This window comes from Solea solea, chromosome 18, assembly GCF_958295425.1.
Source record: "Solea solea chromosome 18, fSolSol10.1, whole genome shotgun sequence".
NCBI lineage: Eukaryota > Metazoa > Chordata > Actinopteri > Pleuronectiformes > Soleidae > Solea > Solea solea.
This window is the reverse complement of record NC_081151.1, coordinates 7772820-7791789: the sequence shown is the minus strand read 5'-3', so window position 1 is coordinate 7791789 and position 18970 is coordinate 7772820. Positions and strand designations below refer to the sequence as shown.

At 40.8% G+C, this 18970-nt stretch overlaps 3 protein-coding genes across 3 annotated transcripts; 2 read left to right on the top strand and 1 right to left on the bottom strand.

Annotated features, from left to right (window-relative positions):
* The first annotated feature begins 382 nt into the window (after positions 1-382).
* On the top strand, positions 383-7320 carry LOC131444422 (tudor domain-containing 6-like). The gene is made up of 4 exons (XM_058614713.1): positions 383-535; positions 1824-6825; positions 6909-6970; positions 7180-7320. Exons 2-3 carry the CDS (start codon positions 1851-1853, stop codon positions 6941-6943), a joined length of 5010 nt encoding a protein of 1669 aa, XP_058470696.1. The 5' UTR covers positions 383-535; positions 1824-1850; the 3' UTR covers positions 6944-6970; positions 7180-7320.
* Positions 7321-7711: 391 nt separating this feature from the next.
* LOC131444578 (ankyrin repeat domain-containing protein 66) lies at positions 7712-9489 on the top strand. Its single transcript, XM_058615052.1, has 3 exons — positions 7712-8067; positions 9032-9260; positions 9351-9489. The coding sequence occupies exons 1-3, from the start codon at positions 7929-7931 to the stop codon at positions 9487-9489; spliced, it is 507 nt and encodes a 168-aa protein (XP_058471035.1). The 5' UTR covers positions 7712-7928.
* adgrf3a (adhesion G protein-coupled receptor F3a) lies at positions 9313-18901 on the bottom strand. The gene is made up of 19 exons (XM_058615040.1): positions 18719-18901; positions 18248-18350; positions 17167-17227; positions 17063-17075; positions 16861-16989; positions 16605-16751; positions 15823-15929; positions 15645-15703; positions 15427-15551; positions 14824-15042; positions 13953-14204; positions 13715-13858; positions 13231-13342; positions 13063-13141; positions 12761-12940; positions 10571-11872; positions 10447-10488; positions 9977-10012; positions 9313-9886 (listed from the first exon to the last, which is right to left on the bottom strand). The coding sequence occupies exons 1-19, from the start codon at positions 18720-18722 to the stop codon at positions 9830-9832; spliced, it is 3171 nt and encodes a 1056-aa protein (XP_058471023.1). The 5' UTR covers positions 18723-18901; the 3' UTR covers positions 9313-9829.
* Between the last annotated feature and the right edge of the window lie 69 nt (positions 18902-18970).

The following is an 18970-nucleotide window of genomic DNA, read 5'->3' as shown; positions in this document are numbered from 1 at the left end:
ATGGGAGGATGAGCCCATGTGTTTTATTAAAACACATTAATAATTCGGCTATGTTTTTCTTTTACAAGGCTGAACCTGACGCTTTACACAAAATGAAATGATTTACAATTTTTCTTGTGTTTTTGTTGAGGTAAACTCGGCATCAACAAAAAAACTCAGTAATGAACGCGGGAAAACTGCGGACCTGGCAACCCAGGCTTCTCGGTGTGCATGACGTCACACAGAAACGGGGGTCGCTGTGATTGGCTCACGTCACCTGTCGAACTAACTGTCACTGTCAAATCTGTAACCTTCTCACGATATCGTAAGAGTTAAAACGGCATTAAAGTCGCGCGACATGTGAGGTGAAATGCCACCAGATTAACAACAGATTATGTAACACAATTTTGTACATTTCGTTACATGTTTGCATGAAAATGTCGCAGCAATCACTCTCTTTGGTCTATAACCGCAGGTGAGATCCCGCCTCCTTCCTGCTGCCATTTAACGAGAGCTAACGACGTGAGAACGAGAAGCTTCGCTTGTTACAAACACGGTGAGAAAACACGAACGCTCTTAATGTGTTTAACAAAAAACACATGTTGTTTAAAATAGGTTTGTAACACTCGTGTATGTGTGTTTGTGAGAGAGATACTTTTCCGTTAAAAACATTTATTATTGAAGTGAACATATTTTTGTAGTGCTGCAGATGGAGTACGGAAGAGTATTAGGTCCACATTTAAAAAAAAATGTTGAAAGAAAGAAAAAAATGACATAAAACTGAGAAAAACTTAACTTTCTGCCTTTTTTCTCAGAATACTGATTTTACTCTAAGAATTCTGACTTTTTCTCTCATAATTCTGATTTTCATGTCAGAATTCTGTAAAACATTGTCTATGTAAAACAATAAAAACACTGCCACTGATGAAGGTCATAGGCTACATTCACATTGTTCCATTACAATTCAGATCAGACTTGATTCTGCAAAAAGCTGCATGGATTCTGACATGAACTGAAGTTTGATAAGAAAAAGTCGATAACTTAATGTGACTAATTTCACTTTAAGAACACTTTATTTATACCACAATGAGCAATTCAGTTTAACTGTTCACAGCCATAAATAAATAAAAATACAACAGTAAATTAATATTTACTGTTTTAAAATGTACTTTTACAGCTTTTACATCATAAGTGGCCTACTTTAGATTATGGCACATGAGGGGTTTATGTCGTACTTGGAAAATGAACTGGATTCTGACATTATTAACTCACACATTTGTAAAATAAATAGGAGTTTGAACTCTTGAAACTGTTCTGCAGATGGACAGCGGGTGGCAGCAAATGACAGTTTAGTTCATCTGCTTATGTTGTATGGATTCAGCTCTTAATGTTACACTATTTTTTGTGTTTTCTTTCACTGATGAGTCTCTCAGTGACTGAGGTAATTAGTGGGTCAGTGTTGATTATATTAAGAAGAAGAAATATTCCAATATTCTCAAGAATAATCCGAAATCGGAAAGATGTCAAGTGATTTACTTTTTTTTTTTTCTTGGATGGAGTGTCCTTGCAGTAAATCTTAAATGGATTAAAACAATTGTTTTGCTTCCAAATTGACATTTATTGTATTTATTTATGTCATCTTGACCAAGACAACATAGGCAGCTCAAATCTTTTGCACTGCATATTTTTTCATGATCAGACATTTTTATTTATTTATTTATTAGAAATATTTGCATAATGAAGCGTTTAGATTTTTGTTTAAGGTCATGGCAGGTGTGTTCTTATTATTTTATGATAAATTGAAAACATGTTGATGATGTTTCATTTTTGCTGTTTTTTTGAAGGTATATTTGAGCTCCGGGGCTTCAAAAATGTGTTCGATTCGCGGGCTTCCAGCGCCAGGATCAGAAGTGAATGTTCTCATTACGAGCGTAAACCTAAACCCCAGTGGTCTCGTGGAATTATGGGTCAGCGTGGATGATGGGAGGAAGCATATTTATGAGCAGATGAAAGAGGAAATTCAGATTCCTAAAAGGTTGTTTCATGGATCTGAAGGAAAACCCCAAGACCTTTGTTTGGTTTGCATCAGTGACATCTGGCACAGAGCTCGGATTGTGTCCATTCAAAGTGAGACTTATAATGTTTTCCTGATTGACCAGGGACAGCCCCATGTCGCTACAAGTGAAGCTCTAGCATGGGCCCACAGTGACGATGTCCTCCTCCCTCCTGAAATTGAATCTTGTATACTTGCAAATGTCATCTCGCCTGAGAATACTTGGCCAGAAGGAGCCACAACGTTTTTGAATTGTTTGCCTGGCGAGAAGTTTGAAGGACTGGTACAACATGTGCTGACAGACGGGAGAATTCTCGTCGATATACCGTTTGTCTCTGTGTACCTGTGTGAGTGTGGTGTGATGAAGAACATTCCAGGGGATGAGTTCAAATGCCTCGTACAGAAATGTCTAAATCTACCCGTAGGAGAAGCTTCAGAGGCGTACAGTTTAACGCAAGAAGAGAATTTGAATGTCCACCACCAACAGCACAGGCATGACCAATACTTCTACCCAGAACTAGTAACTGGCATACTGGAGAACGTTATCGTGACGGAGGTAATTGATCCACAGAACATCTACTGCAAACTCCTCATTTTTTCCAAGGCAGTGAAAATATTATCCGAACAGATACACCAGCACTATGAAGAGAATTCAGACTTTGGAGAAGTTCAACCACAGACCCGTGGAGACGCATGTGCTGCTCGAGACATAAAGGGCAGATGGCATCGCTCATTACTTAAGCAAAACATTGTCACTGAGGACGATGCTGTAGAGGTCTTGCTTGTGGATGAGGGACGGACAGAGTTGGTTCCAGTCAGAGATATCAGACCACTGCATGGAACATTCCTGAGAATGCCAGTTGTCACATATCACTGTTCTCTTGATGGACTTGAGGGCAATGGCACAGGTTGGACTCCAGCTGTGAATGATCACTTGAAGTCACTGCTTCTGCACGAGACCCTGGTGGCCAGGTTTGACCACCACAACGTACCTCAAGATGTTTATGATGTCATTCTCTATGCAGATAATGCTGCATGCATTAACTCTTGTTTCTTAGGGAAGGAAAGATCTGCTCCATCACCTGAGACTGAACACGAATCAAATGTCCAGACGGAACCTGTTCCCTTATCATTGCTCAGTTTGATTGAGGAGGAGAAAAGCATAGACGTACAGAACAACGTCACTGTGAACGGTGATGATTTACAAGGCCATGTCAACACCACAATAGATTGTGTACCCACTTCTGCCACAGATGACAGTCAGTGCTTAGAACATCAAGACCCTCTGATACACAACAGTGCTCCTGTCCCCACAGGTTTCCCCTATGAGTTGCTGAATCCTTGTGACAATGACACATTTAATGCAAGAACTAGTATTAATGTAAATGTATCGTGTATTGAAAGTCCACTGAAGTTCTGGTGTCAATCAGCAGACAAAGGGGACCCCCTTAGACGTCTAATGGAAGACCTGCAAAACCACTATGCATCTGCTCACCCTCAGCCCCTTGTTGAGTCTGTCTGTGTAGCCCGTAATCCAGACAATGGCATGTGGTACAGAGCGAAGATGCTTACAAATCAGCACTCCCCTGTTGTAGATGTTAGATTTATAGACTACGGTCAAACTCGAACGGTCCCTCTGCACGACGTGCGTCCCATTGATCCAGTTTTCTTACGACTGAATGCACAAGCTTTTCAGTGCTGCTTATTCAATCTGAAGAATTCCTCTAATCCCTCGTCGGTCACTTGGACACGTGCCGCATTAGCAGAATTTCAGAAATTTGTGGATTTAGGCGCCAACTCAGAGACTGGGTTGAGATGCATTGTAAAATCTGTAACATCTAATGAAGAAGGTGTGCTGCTCAATGTGGTCGACATCGAAACTCCAACTGACAGTGCGTGCAGGATTCTCACCCAGAAGTATGAACAGACTGAGGCTCAGGTGCAAAGTCCCTCACAGGCCCCATTAGACACTTATAATTACTCCACTTATAATATCGAGGTGGGTGGAGAAGAAAAAGTATATGTAATTTCAGCAGAAAGTGTTAATCACTTCTATTGCCATTTAGCCAGGAATTCAGATGTGTTGCATGAACTGGCAGAAAATATTAAACAACTAATTGACCATCAACAGTGCACCAATCACCCAGTTGGGCTTAATAGCATTTGCTTTGCTCGATACACAGATAATCAGTGGCACAGGGGGCAAATCGTTGAAATGTCACCAAAATTTAAAGTGCACCTTGTGGATTATGGGGAAACACTTAGCGTGAATGAATCTGATCTTCTGCCTGTTCCCTCTGAAGCATGTTTGGCCAGGTCTGCTCCCGTGCTGGCTGTCCCACTTGGTTTGTTCGATGTTCCAGAACCAGTGCCACCGGAGGTTAACCAGTGGTTTTCAGACTGCGCCACTAACAGTAGCTTAACCATTTCAGTGGAATCAAAGGGGACAAAAGGAAAGCTACTCGTTGAACTGTTTGATGGATCCGTTAATGTAAATAAGGAAGTCAGAAAGATGATATCGAAGATGACACAACACCAGATAAACGGTTCTATTCAGTGTAAAGACCAGCATGTTCCTAACGGCCCAGAACAGGTCACTGTGCCAAATGAAGACTGTTTCATGAAAGACCATATGGATGTATCCGTATCAAAGCAGTACCAAAGCAGTCGTGGAATTTGTGCTGGAAATGAGCACAACATTAATTCTAATCTCGGTACACCACGGTCTGAGGATGCAAAGACTTTGGATAATGGAGGACAACCAACCCAGGATGTCAGTGACTCAGACATAACACAACTCTCCCTTCCTCCTTGCCCAGAAGGAAATGTGAATATCTGCACGTACAAGTGGCCAGCAATGTCTCAAAAGAAGGCCGAGGAGGTCTATGCTTCCTGCATTGTTGAACCACATTACTTTTGGTGTCAATACAACAACACTGAAGACCTGAATATGGTGTCATTGCTTGCACAAGAAACAGGACAAACACAGCGGGATGTGATGTCCCCTGAGACTCTTGCCGTTGGCAGCCCATGCCTTGCTCTTTTCTCCAGTGACAATCAGTGGTATAGAGCGCAAGTAATGGAGAAAAAGGACAGTAGTCTTCACGTTGTGTTTATTGACTATGGGAACGAGGCTGATGTTGAAATCAGGAATGTGAAATCACTGCCTCAGAAGCTTCTACAGATTGTTCCTCAGGCCTTTTTGTGCTCTTTGAATGGACTTGACGAGTCAAAGGGCTCATGGGATGATCAAGTGTATGAGGACTTCTATAACCTACTGGTCGACAAACCACTGAGCATGACGATGGTCCTTGTGGAGGAGCATTCAGGACTTAAAGTCCCAAAGTATGTTGTGCATATTGAATGTGAAGAGGTGGTCGTAAATAATGTAGTGCAGAAATATTGGAAACCTGTTGCCACAGAACATGTTACAGCAGAAAGCCCTGAAATGGAAAACTCACTCCAGGATGGTCAAATGGATTCCAATGGCCAAAATCCTGTTTCCATGGCAAAAGCAAATGCTTTCATGTACAAGAAACCAAAAATGTCCAGTAACCAGACAGAGAATGTATATGCCTCTTGCATTGTTGAACCCAAGTTCTTCTGGTGTCAGTATGCTAACACTGAGGACCTTGGCATATTAACAGTAAATGCTCAAGAAGCAGGACGGACACAGCAGGACTCAATGTTCCCTGAGACTCTTGGCATTGGCAGTTCATGCCTTGCCCTTTTTTCCCCGGACAATCAATGGTTTAGAGCTCAAGTAATGGAGAGGAATGAAAGTAGTCTTCATGTTGTCTTTATTGACTTTGGGAACGAGGCTGACGTTGACATCAAGGATGTGAGATCGCTGCCTCAGAATCTTCTGGAGGTGGTTCCTCAGGCTTTTCTGTGCTCTCTCAGTGGATTTGATGAGTCAAAGGGGTTCTGGGACGACCAAGTTTACGACGACTTCTATAATCTACTGGTTGATAAACCACTGAGGGTGACCGTGTTCAACATGGAGGATCATTCTGAGCTCAGAATCCCTCAGTATGTAGTCCAAATTGAATGTGAAAATGTAGTTGTAAATAACACGATGCAGAAATATTGGAAAGAACATGTAATGGCGGGGACAGAAACCTCAGTCCAGGATGGTCAAACAGATACCAACCTGACAGACATCAATGTTTCCATGGGAAAAGCAAATGCGTTCATGTTCAAGAAACCGAACGTGTCCAAAAACCAGACCGAGAAAGTATATCCCTCATGCATCGTGGAACCCAAATTCTTCTGGTGTCAATTTGCTAACACTGAGGATCTCGGCATTATGTCAATACTTGCCCAAGAAGCAGGACAGGCACAGCAGGACACAGTGTTCCCCGAGACTATTGATCCTGGCAATCCATGTCTGGCTCTTTTTACAAGTGACAATCAGTGGTATAGAGCTCAAGTAATGGAGAGAAATGACAGTGGTCTCCATGTTGTGTTTATGGACTATGGGAACGAGGCTCAAATTGACATCAAGGATGTGAGATCGCTGCCTTCAAGTCTGCTGGATATGGCCCCTCAGGCTTTCCTGTGCTCTCTGAGGGGATTTGACGAGTCAAAGGGCTCCTGGGACGACCAGGTTTACGAGGACTTCTACAACCTCCTGGTCGATAAACCACTGAGCGTGACGGTGTCCAGCATGGAGGATCACTCGGAGCTCAAAATTCCTCAGTTTGAAGTGGAAGTTGAGTGTGAAGGAGTGGCTGTGAACTCCTTGATGAAGAAATACTGGAAAGAACTGGATACAAATGACATTGAAGCAGGTACAAGTTTAAATTCATTAGTGTTTTTGAATGAATGTCATAGTTACTTGCTTGTTTAATGAAATTCTCTCTTTCATCTTCAGCGTGCCAGTGTGAACCAAAGACCGCAGATGTTTAAAATAATGAAAACACCAGTAAATGAATGGTAGGACTTGAATATTTCCTTAATAAAATGAGTTGAATGTGTAAGCTAATACATGACTTAAGGATTCTTCAATCCTGCAAAACTTTTTATATTACATCATGTGGTTAAATGCAGACATCACAATTTCAATTTATAGAAAATTAATACATGCACACATTTAATGTTAATGTGTTCAGTGTGTTTTTATTTATGTGTTGTTTTGTTTTCAGGTACGGGACACGTGATCTGATCTAAACCATGTCTGGCCTGTTTGTTGTTTTGATGTTTTAGTTTGATTAATTCATTAAATATCTAAATATATCTTGGATGAAATTACATTTATTTTTAATTGCACATTTCAACAAGCTCTTTGCAGGCTTTGTTTCTAATGCAATTTTTTACAACTATGCAGAGACACCATTTATTCCCAGTATGAACAAATGAAATAAAACTATGCATTCTCTATACAGTTGTGTCAAGCCATCCAATTTTTATTTTAGCAATTTCAAAAACTATTTCAATAACTAATAGCTTTTTGGTAGTATTTAAAGATGGAAAGACAGACGGAGGTTTCATCTTCTCAAATTTGATAATTTGATGGCGGGGTTTTGTCATATATACAGTATATGTATATATATATAGGTTGGTGCTGGGAAGTTCAAAGGTTCAAAGGAGTTCTAATAGGCTCAAAGTTTTTTCATTGCATTGAGCAGTATTTGAATATGTCAAATATGACATGTTCTCTCGGTGGACAGCGAAGAATACAAGTTGTTTTTTTTGACTGAGGTTGTTGTAAGTCATGCATGAAAGGGTTAGAAGAGTATATGTAAATAAATTAAATCTCAGTGCCATGTACTTGCCATGGACACAGCCTGGTTTTAAGTCGGTCTGCAGCAGGTGGCAGCATCCGCCTTCACGGGATCAGGTTAGGACATGATGTCATGTTGTGTTCAGCTGTTGCCAGGCAACCCCTGTAGACATGACCGAGTTGCACCAAGCGGCTGCAGCAGGGGATTATGACAAAGTTGAGGAGATTCTGAGGCAGAAAAAATGCAGTCCCAACGAGAGGGACATCGACTGGAGCAACAAGACGCCTCTGCACTGGGCTGCAGCCAAAGGTAGTGCATGGATATTTATTACACACCTGCATATCATTAGTTTCAAGTTACAAGTCTGACACCATTTAATGCACCTTTGGTGGTGAGTGTGGGTGTCCACGGGATGTTTAAGTAATGATTTTGTCTTTTGTTCATTGTATTGAACTGCTTCGCTTAGCTGTTTTTGACCTGTCAGTGAATTGGACTGTTTTACATTTAAAAATTGTAAAATTAATCTTGGAAAAACCCCCAAAAACAAATATAAAACTAGCATGTTGCAGGGAAATGCAAGGCCATCTTTGCCACACAATAAACAGCTAGTAGTGAGCACAATAAACTTAAAAATACTAGCCCAATAGGTTTGACTGTACTTTGTTAACATATAAATCATTATTTCTGATATTCCACCACAAGTCCCATCAGAGGACCACTGGTGGTACACGTACCACAGTTAAAGAACCATGGTTTGCTGTATGTGAATCCCCATCTTGGGTGTTATATGTAAATGAACAGGAAGTGGTGAAAAGGTCCTCAAACATACAATAATCCCATGAATGAGCAACAAATTACAGTTACAATATTTTTGAAACTTAAACATTGTTTATTTTTAGTTTTTAATCATCTCATATAAAATATAATGATTGTATCTACCACATATTTATTGTACTTGTCAAGCAAATGGAAAGAAAGATGGAAAAACATTGAACAAGGCAATCAGAGATGGCAGACTTCACCCCATTCACGCAACAAGCCTCTGTCGGCCTCTGTTGGTCATATTGGCAAGTGCGGAAACACAGACAGACATATAGAGCCACTAAAAACAATACTTAGTATAAAGATATAGTGATAGGGGGACGTTTATGTGCAAGAGATTGGCCTGTTTTTAACTGTGATAGTCAGGGAATTTAAAATTGTTATTTATCACAGTAGACACTAACGTTGCCTGGGCTATGGCTAAACTAACAGCATTTTGCCTTTTCCACAGGACACACAAAAATGGTCAGGGTCCTCATTGCACATGGAGCGCGGCCATGTCCGAGGACAAACTATGGATGGACTCCTGCTCACGCTGCCGCAGAGTACGGCCACCTGTCTGTGCTGCGGCTGCTTCACTCTCTCAACGCTCCCATAGACAAGGAGGACAGTTACGGAGACAAACCAGTGCGGATAGCCGAAATATATGGACACCTGGACTGCGTTCGATTCCTTCTAAAGTATGGAGACCAGACTTTGTTACAGTCTGAATCACATGACTTTTTTTATTTATTTATTTTTTTAATGTAAATGTCTTTGTTACGTTGCAGAGCAGAGACTGAGGGCCAGGCCTACCGCAAGATGGCAGCGCTAAAAGGGATTTCACTGGACGACTCGGATGAAGAGTGGGCACAATGCAGCAAAATAAATGAAGAGAACTTGATCTCGCACCGAAACATTCAGGTGTAGAACTCGCTGATACACGGTCACACAACAACAGTATAATAAAGTACATCCCTTTAGCCTCTCAGTTGAGTGTATTACTACGGCTTTCCGGTGCAATCAAATATGTTTCATGTACAGTATACCTTATATCTCCCCTTTGACATCACTATGTAATGTATAGCAAAGAACTAAGATTAAAGGTATGGAAGTTTTCTTAAATAAAAGTAAAAATCAAAATATGGTGCAGTGGATTCACATTTGTGTCAAAGAATTTACCCCAGAGATAAAACGTACATTATGAAGTTATCAGCGATTGTACGTTGAGACTGGAGTTTGTTGCGATGACACACATTTGAGAAGATGTTCACTTCTTAACTGATGGGTCAGACTTAGTGGTGCTCTCAGCGGTGGACGCTGAAGTCTAGAGAGCAGAGAGGAAGGATGCACAGTTAGCCGTCAGTCATTGTGGCGTCGAGCACAGGAGTTCAAGTCGTACATAAAATACACTTACCCGTAACCTGAGGCGCTTCAGCAGGGCATCGCGGGTCTGTCGAAACATAATTAAAACATCTTTAATGTTGCTGCATTTATTGTCCAACTTTGTTGTTAAAGAGACTTCAGAGGAACGTCAGTGTCATTCTCAAAAAGTTCTCATCGAATTGTTGCTAAGTAATCCCGCCTACTGTACCTTTAAGTCCAATACGTAACAAATCGCCCCCATGGCTAAGATTTGATGCAAAGTTATGATACTGACTTCAAATTCAAATATTTCTCCCCCAATATTTTTGTGAGTCTTAAAAGAGCCTCTTAACACATCTAATTTGTACAAAAAAAATAGGGAGAAGTAATCAATTTGAAGACATACTATGTGGACTTCCGGTAGCAGGCTGTCCACTGCAATGACCACAGACAGGTTACAAAGTAAAAATATGCTCGCTTAACATCTGAGTGCATTAGGAAGTATTTGAACACCCATCTTACCAGTTTGTCTCCCAGGCACGTGGTTAACAAGATGAATAAACCCTGTAAATACAACGCCAGAGGTTACCGTGCAGGAAATACATCAGGTACAGGTATGTCCAGTTGAAGATTGTGTCGAGCATACCTGGAAGGAATTCAGCAGGACAAAGAGATAATTGATCACAAAGGCCAATTTTCCCTCTGTGAGGTCAACAATTGTTACACCAAATCCAAACAGCCATGTGACACCAAAGATCGGGGTCAGAAGGACAACTGTCCTCATGATAGTCTTGGCAGCTGCTGATTGATGGGACGTCATCGGATGATTCACAAGCTTCATGATTACCACTAGCATGGAAAACAAGTTGACAATGATAATTGTACCAATTGGTATAAGAAATGTATTAAGGGATCCTTGAAAACCTGTAGCGTAGACCAGCCAACAGGTATCTCTGGTGAAGTACATGCCTTCAGCGCCGCCATTGCAAAGGAACGTGATGGTGACAATGAGAAACGGACAGATGTAGCCCAGGGTTAATGAGAACCTCAGATAGGTCTTCTTGGACACTTCGTGGAACAGGAAAATCGTCTGATGAAGGAGCGTGCTGCTCAGACACAGCATCCAAAAGAAGGTGGCGAGGTAACAGAAATGCTTCAACACCACGAACGTCTTGCACCAGGTATCTGAAATCTCCAGTGGCTTCGACGATGCCAAGAAACAGCAATGTGCAATGAGCAAGCATAGGGAAATGTTCATGTGAGCAGTGTGACGTAAATACAGCGTATTCGTTTTGACTACCACACTCCAGATAGTCAGTTCGATTACAAGACTAAGAACTAGGGACACAACTGATACAGACAGTCCAACGTAGGTGATCTCCGTCATCCAAGGAATCTTTATTGGTTCACGAGCCATGAGAATGGCAAATGAGGACAAATGGCTGCAGACACAGTGTCCCTCAGTACGCGTCCACTCACATCCATATGTTGACCACTGTCTGGTGGTGTTGTCCCATGAGACACACTGCATCTCCACATTCTTAGCTCTTGGACGATGCAACTGGAAGTTTATTTCAATCCGAACTGAGCCTGAATGTTTTTTAGAGGTTGTCGACACAACGATGCTGTTTGGACCGTACTCGTCATCCTTGTTGGGCAAATAGGACACCAGCTGTTTAAATCCAGTCGTTTTCACGGTGTCATCGTATGAACTGTGAAAGTTGACTGTGACATTGAACGCTTTGTTGGTACATTTGGATCCCTGCACTTCACATTGGGCCACTTCTATATTTGTCTTTTTGGTTAAACCTGTTATATTTGACACTTCAATTAATCGCTCCACGGAACTCAGATACTTCTCGGCCAGGGTCAAATTGTCATCTCTTCTTCCTTTCCAAGCACCTTGAAGAGATTTATTCATCAGATTGCTGGATGAGTGCAGAAAGTCCTGTGAAGAAAGAAGTTGGTTTGAATTGCAGTTGATTCTCATACCTGCACCAAGTTAGAAAGGGCTGGTCTTTACCTTACTTTGTCGTATTAACTGTGACAACAAAATGAGTGGATCAAACCTTCCTTGTACTGGAGGAATTTGCATTTGAGACAAATTTCTCATAGATGACAGTGGAGGAGGTGGCTTTTAACAAACATTTCCATGACCAACAGCAGAAAATCTGATGCTGACTTTGCTAAATTTTGCTGTGTCTTAGTGACAACTATTTTGATAATTGATTAAACGGTTTGAAGCTTTTTTTTCATGATTAAAACCAGATTTCCGATTGTTTAAGCTTCTTAAATGTGAGTATTTTCTTCTTTTCTTTGCTCTGGAAGAAATCATTCAAAGTTAATCATGTTGGTTTGTGGTCAAAACCAGACATTTGAGAACATCATCATTTCCAGGTTTGACGAACACCGATCAACATTTTTTTATGGTTTTCTGATATTTTATGGACCAAACGATTAATAGAGTATGAAAATGATCGCTAGTTAGCAGCTCTAGTGTCCACTCATTTTGTGCCACAACTAGTGATTTTGACCATTTACTTAGGAAAATGTTTACTGACATTATAAATCAAGTCACAAGTAGGTTCATTTTTACCACAGACTAGTGGTTATTGAAAATATTGTGACTTTCGTGTTTATTTAGGAATACAAGAATACAATAAATACTGTCTATGGTTACTCACTGTCCGTAAAATGTAAGCACTCTTCAAGAAAATGATTATCATCAACCTCATTCCCTCATTTACACATGTTGATATGCACATCTTTATGAAAATCTTTTCCTTATACGGCAATTTAACTCTTCAACTCTCTCTTGAGGTTCTTTAATACTTACATTCACTGTTGATTCATTACTGATGTTACTTAGCTTCTCACTCATGATCAACAGAATGCCAACCGATGTATTCATGTTGGCATGCGCGTTCAAAGTCTCCACAGTGTGAGTGACTCCGTTAAGGTCGGAAAATACTTCTCCAGCGTTTTCGCTCAACTCTCCGATGCCAATGTCGACCATCTGTAGGAACAGAGAGATCATCCCGAGGAAATGAGGGCAAACTCTTCAATGCACAAGACTTCAAAACCCCAAAAATCGGTTTATTCTCTTTTAAACATGTCCGCTGTGAGAGTTTCACTCACACTTGCTTTTTGCCATATTGTATTCAATTCCTGGTTCACGCATCTGGATTCCTCCTCTTCCCATTCGACAGTTATAGTACTGGGATGAATACAGAAGTCGATCACACGAGTTAATCGATTAATCATCGACTCACCATCGTCAAGGTCGTGTGTAGCTGCGGCACCTACCCACTGCATTTCCTGTGTCTTTTCCCAGCTGAGTTAAGGCACTTTAACACAAAAGTGTGGTCAGCTTTGGCTTCACCCCAGTCGTCCTCCGCTTCACAGAATTCTTCACCAGCTTGAAGGACAGAGTATGGCTTGATTTTTCAAACTAATGTCACTTACAGTAAACACTCTCGAAGGGCTAGTTTAAGACTAAACTGCTAATTTCCAGAGATAAATGCGTTATTTCGATCATCAGACAGCGGATCTGAGGTACATGTCTCACTCCCACAACAACAGAAGAAGATGGGATTAAAAAAAACAGACAAAAAGTTGCCTTCAAATGTGACATGCTGTTGTATTTTATTTAGTTGTTTGATTTTTGTTACTGTGTCTCTAAAATAACATTTAAATAATGTCGTCCTCTATAAGTCCTTCAAAATTCACAATCAGGAAAATAAAGACAAAGCGTTTCTGAGCGACGTCAGACACAGACTGTTGTACATACCGGGTATGATATTAATATCGACTGAGGCACTCATGCTTTGATGGAGCCTGTTTACAAACGTGCACGTCAGCCGTGGTGTGTGCGCGGTCATGTTGCAGCCAAACACTGCCACAGCTGTGCTCACGAGGTTTCCCCCTGAAACATCTGCAAAGATCACAAGAGGCACGTCACGTGTAAGGCTGGTTTGAAAAAAAAAAAAAACAACGAATGGGCGACGAATGCAGGGAAATGTACTCACGAAGTGGAGTCTCTGAAACAATTGTAGTTGTTGTGTCTGCACTCGACCATGTCACATTATAGTTTTCAGTACTGTTCCCTATTTCACATGTGCCCGTTACAGTCAGCAAATCGTTGGTGTTTCCACAGCGAGGGAATTGTGGGTCTGTGCTGATGTCGATTTCTGGCAGGAGAGCGACATCCAGGACAGCACTGGCTCTGTGGGTTATGATGCAGGAATTTGTGTTCTGAGTGAAGGTGCATGTGTAAGTTCCTATGAGGAAAAAAAAAAACAATAGAGATAATAGGTCAATGATAAATAGTCAATGTGTAAAATGTGTCAAAGCAAATAAGAAATGGTTGATTAATACTAAGATTTTGTCTAATATGAGATCAAGCAGCATTGATCTGCTCGCTGGTGCCAATCCCCAGCTGACATAGGGTGAAAGGATTGGTGACCCTGGACAGGTCACTAATCCATCACAGGGTCACATTAAGACAAACAACCAAGTTGTTTTTGGACTGTGGGAGGAAACCGGAGAACCCGGAGAACAGGCAAATCTGTTAGGATTTGAAAGGTTCTGTTTTCAATAAAAAACTAAATCAAAAGCTATTCTTTAAACCCGGGTTTGAGTTGTCCATGGATCTTGGTGGCAAACCATACAATGTGTTCATTTCCACAAACGGAGCAGTTGAATGATGGATTGAGAAAGGAAGAAATGAAGGAAAATATACAAATTAGTAACCACAGTAAAATCCATGTCACACGTGCCTGGTAAACCTGTTCATTTTATTTTGAAAGAGGTTCGTGTCCCGCTGTCTCCTTCAAAAAACCTGAACAGTCCCTTTAAGTTTAAATATATAAAAAGGTAAATCCATACAAACACACGTACCTGCCCAGACTTCTGTTGTCTTACTCAGATGGAGTGTGCTGTTTCCCGGCGTATTCCAGATGCGCGACACGGTGCCAGTTGTGATTTTAGAGACTCGATTGCTGGATGTTTGGAGCTGCCACTTTGGTACGACGTCCACATTCTCGTTTAGCACGCATACGAGCGTGTGCGCATCATTGTACTTCACAGGGTTTCTTGGCATAATTAAACGGACAAGACCTGGGAAAATATATCGTAAAATTCAGACGATGGACAAGCCCAAGATGAGACGGGACTGTGCTCTTCTGACCATAGAGTAGAAGTGCCTGTGTTGTCCCACAACTAATCAAATATTCCTGATTTCCTAATTTCTTTTTAGCCTTTTCTCTACATACAATGGGATTACATACAATGACTTCCGTGCTATGGTGGCACTCAAGCAAAAGTGAAAGAATCACAATGGAGTACAATGGACTTACGCTTATTTGAAATAAAAAAAATCTGTCCTGAAGATGATTTAAGCCATTTTCTGTTAAGACTAAGATGTGGACAATAACAATGGTAAATCACCAGAGTCAAAGACAGCAAACAGCATTTAAATTGAACCCATTTAGCCTGAATTACCTGTCGTTTCCAGATTAAAGCTGGCGGATAGAGATTCAATCAGGATGTGTGACCTATCCATCAGGGCTTGTGTGTCCAAGGTGGTAACAACAGTCATTTCAAAATCTGCAATGATGCTTCCAACTCTCCAGGAAAGAATAAAAACACAGACCTCAGTCACACATTGAAAACAGACCCCAGTATAGAGCAAACATTACACATGTACATTGAATGGAAACCTATATTTGGTGATTTTTAAGGCCTCAAATCCCGGTAAAGTGCTGTACACCTTTTTCATCTGTAAGACAAAATGTCATGAACTGAACCAGTATCATTCATCATCAGAAGATGACATTATCGACATTGTTGCACGATCCCTGAACAGAAATATAGAATGTGCTTTTGACTTATAAATACCTCCGTTAACAAGTCGCTGTTACAGTCCTTATATGTCTGCGTTTCCTTGAATGCGAGACAGTTTTGATAGCGTGTTCCCTCTATAGTAACAGATCCGCTTATAGTAACTGTGAAGAGGAAAAAAAAAAAAGGAAGCAGACTGTCAGGACACTTGCATGCTTCGTATGGCGTGTTTCCACTGGCTCGACTCTGCGCGGCACGGCACGGCAATTTCGCGTTTCCACTAGCGTAGTACCCGGGACCTGGTATTTTTTTTAGTACCTGCTCTGTTCGAGGTTCCAAGCGAGAGTGCCGTCACACGAGGAGACGTCCGACGCAAGAATCAAGCCGAACAATGCCGAACTGTAGATCAGTTAAAAAAGACTTAACAATCCTAAAAACGCGGGTTAATCTCCAACAATTCCCAGGGAAATGTCTAAAATCGCAATATTTATCGGAGGAGTCTGGTGTATTTGAGTCTGGTGTTTGCGAGCGGCATCACAAACCCTGCCGCTGTATTTCAGTCCAGTGACGAGTTTTAATGAACTGATTCTAATGATTCAGTCACACTGAAAACAACTGCTTTACTTTTCTAAGTCGCGAGTCACTCAAAGGCACGGCAGTCGCATGCAGCCGTGCAGTGATGACTCCGCCCACGTTGAGTAGGTACTGTTTTGTAGGGGAAAACCAACCCAAACCGTGCCGTGCCGAGTCGAGGTGAGCTGGGACCATAGGTGGAAAAAGGGGTGATACGCTAAATAAATAAAAACACAATAAAAAAAATATAAAAAAAGGCAAAGTACCTGTGTTGTTTGAAATACATCTGTGAGAAGAGCTACTGGGGAAGGTGCGTTTGTTGTCGCCACAACTTCCAGACTCACAAATGTCATCACTCCATCTGTAGCCCGGTTCGCAGCTACACTCCTTATGAGCCGAGACGCCCTCACAGACTTGTCGGGGACAAAAAAAAACAAAAACAACATGTAGTGGAATCCATGGTTTTCAAATTCAAAATCAATGAAAACAAATGCAGTTGATTTGAAACAGTTACAAGTTTACTTGTTGTCATTTGAGGGTCTTCGACTCGCAGGATGGAGGTCCCCGCAAAAGACGCCAGTATGCGACTTACGTTCGCAATTGCACTTTTGTCCACCCTCAGTTTGACGTAGTACATTTGCACTGACTCGACTGAAACACATCGACGCATAGATTAAAAACAACATTGTGATTAAAAACAAGTAAAAACAACTTTTTTTTTTACCTTCTCCGGTTGCCTGTGAAAGAAGATGAAAACCGGAGGGAAAATCATTAAAACACAAAGCAGTTTTTGTGAATCTGAGGAAGAATCTCGTGTGACTGACTGACCTGATACATGTTTATCCCCAGGATATACAGAAATATAAAGGCCCACATCATGTTAATGTTCCTGTAAATAATACATTACATATTAGTTTGTTTTAATACGCCACGGGTAAATAAAACTCTACAACCTGTTGTCATTCAGTACAACAATTTTGCAAATAATTCCAGTTTCACCAATGGAGGCAGAACAGCTTGAAATAAAGTTTACACATAATCCTAAATCTGGCAATGCTAAAAATAAAGTAATGCCAAAGAAAACCCAAAGAATTCATTTAATTTTTAGCAAAAGAAAATCACGTGAAGTACTTACATAAATTAAAATAAATGTATAAGAGTATGAGTGACATTTTAAGTCTCCCTATTTGATATTTAAAAGTGATATACCACACATGTATAACACGCTGTAGTGTAGTTTCAAGCAGATAACACATGTGTACAGTACAGAGAGTGCAATTTATCCTACCAGGACGTACTTTATGATTATGCCATATACAAATACTGAGCCGCATTATATTCATAACCGATTAATCTGTCGAGTCTTTGCTCCATTAATCGAGCAATCGTTTGGTCCATAAAGTGTCAGAAAATGGAGAAAAACGCTGATCGGTGTTTGTTGAAACCTGGAAATGATGATGTTCTCAAATGTCTTGTTTTGCCCACAAACCAAAATGATTCAATTCTAATGATTTATTTGTTAAATGGAGCAACGAAAGCAGCGTCTTGAATATTCACATTCAAGACGCTAAGACGATCTGAAATCTTGTTTTAATCATTAAAAACCCTCAAAATAGTCGACGATTCACTTAGCAATCGATTATTCGAGTGTTTGTTTCAGCCCTCGTGGATTTATGTCTGTATGTTTTTTAGTTATATATTGAACATGTTGACCCACGAGTGGAAACATATTTATACTCAGGAGGAGTTACATTAATTGACAAGTTCTAAAATCGACAAAACCTCAGTTGAATGATAATATCATGACATAGAATTGATTCAATGTTGCAAGTGCTACTAAAACATTTCATTTGAAGCTCAGTAAGACGGGGAAAATGAGATGTGAATCGTTAGAAAAAGATCAGCAAACCTGTTTTCCTCTATTTGCGTGCGGAGAGAACCATCACTGCAGCAGGGATCCGTCTGTGGCCACACTGATACACCAGAGTCACTCCAGAATAATGACGAGCTGCCTAGACACACACAGAGATAAGAGCCCTTTCGTGAGGGAATAATTTGACTCTCAAAAATCAGTTGGAACACAAGGCCTCTTTGTTATGAAACTAACAAATGATGTCATTTATGAATACACAAATTAAACCCTTAAGATAATTAAGGACTGGTTAAAAAATGTTCATGCAGTCAGTGTAAAGAGCCGGCAGCTTGTGAAAGAAAGTGGTTTTAAATACAGCGTGAAGGATTTTCACTGTTCATGAAACTTCTTTGTTCATATGGCACACATCGTCTTTAAGGATTTAAGGATTCAGAGTTGCTCTTGCACAATCACGGGGTTGCCATTTGTGGTTTTGGGTGAACGATCTCAGCAGCCAGGGGGTCATACTCATATCATCCAGGTACTTTCATGTCCAAGTCCAGCAGGATGGATGTCTTTCCTGGTCGTCACACTGTCTTCACCACAGATGCAAATGGTCCTGCCGGACAGACACATATTCAAAACTATTTGTATAAAATGTAAATAGGCGGATCACAGCGTTAGCGTTATATTAAACATAACCGGGCCATAGCATTTTTTTTTTTACACAATTATTGATTTCCATGCTTTTTTAAGCGCTTGTTCACAAAAATCTCAAGT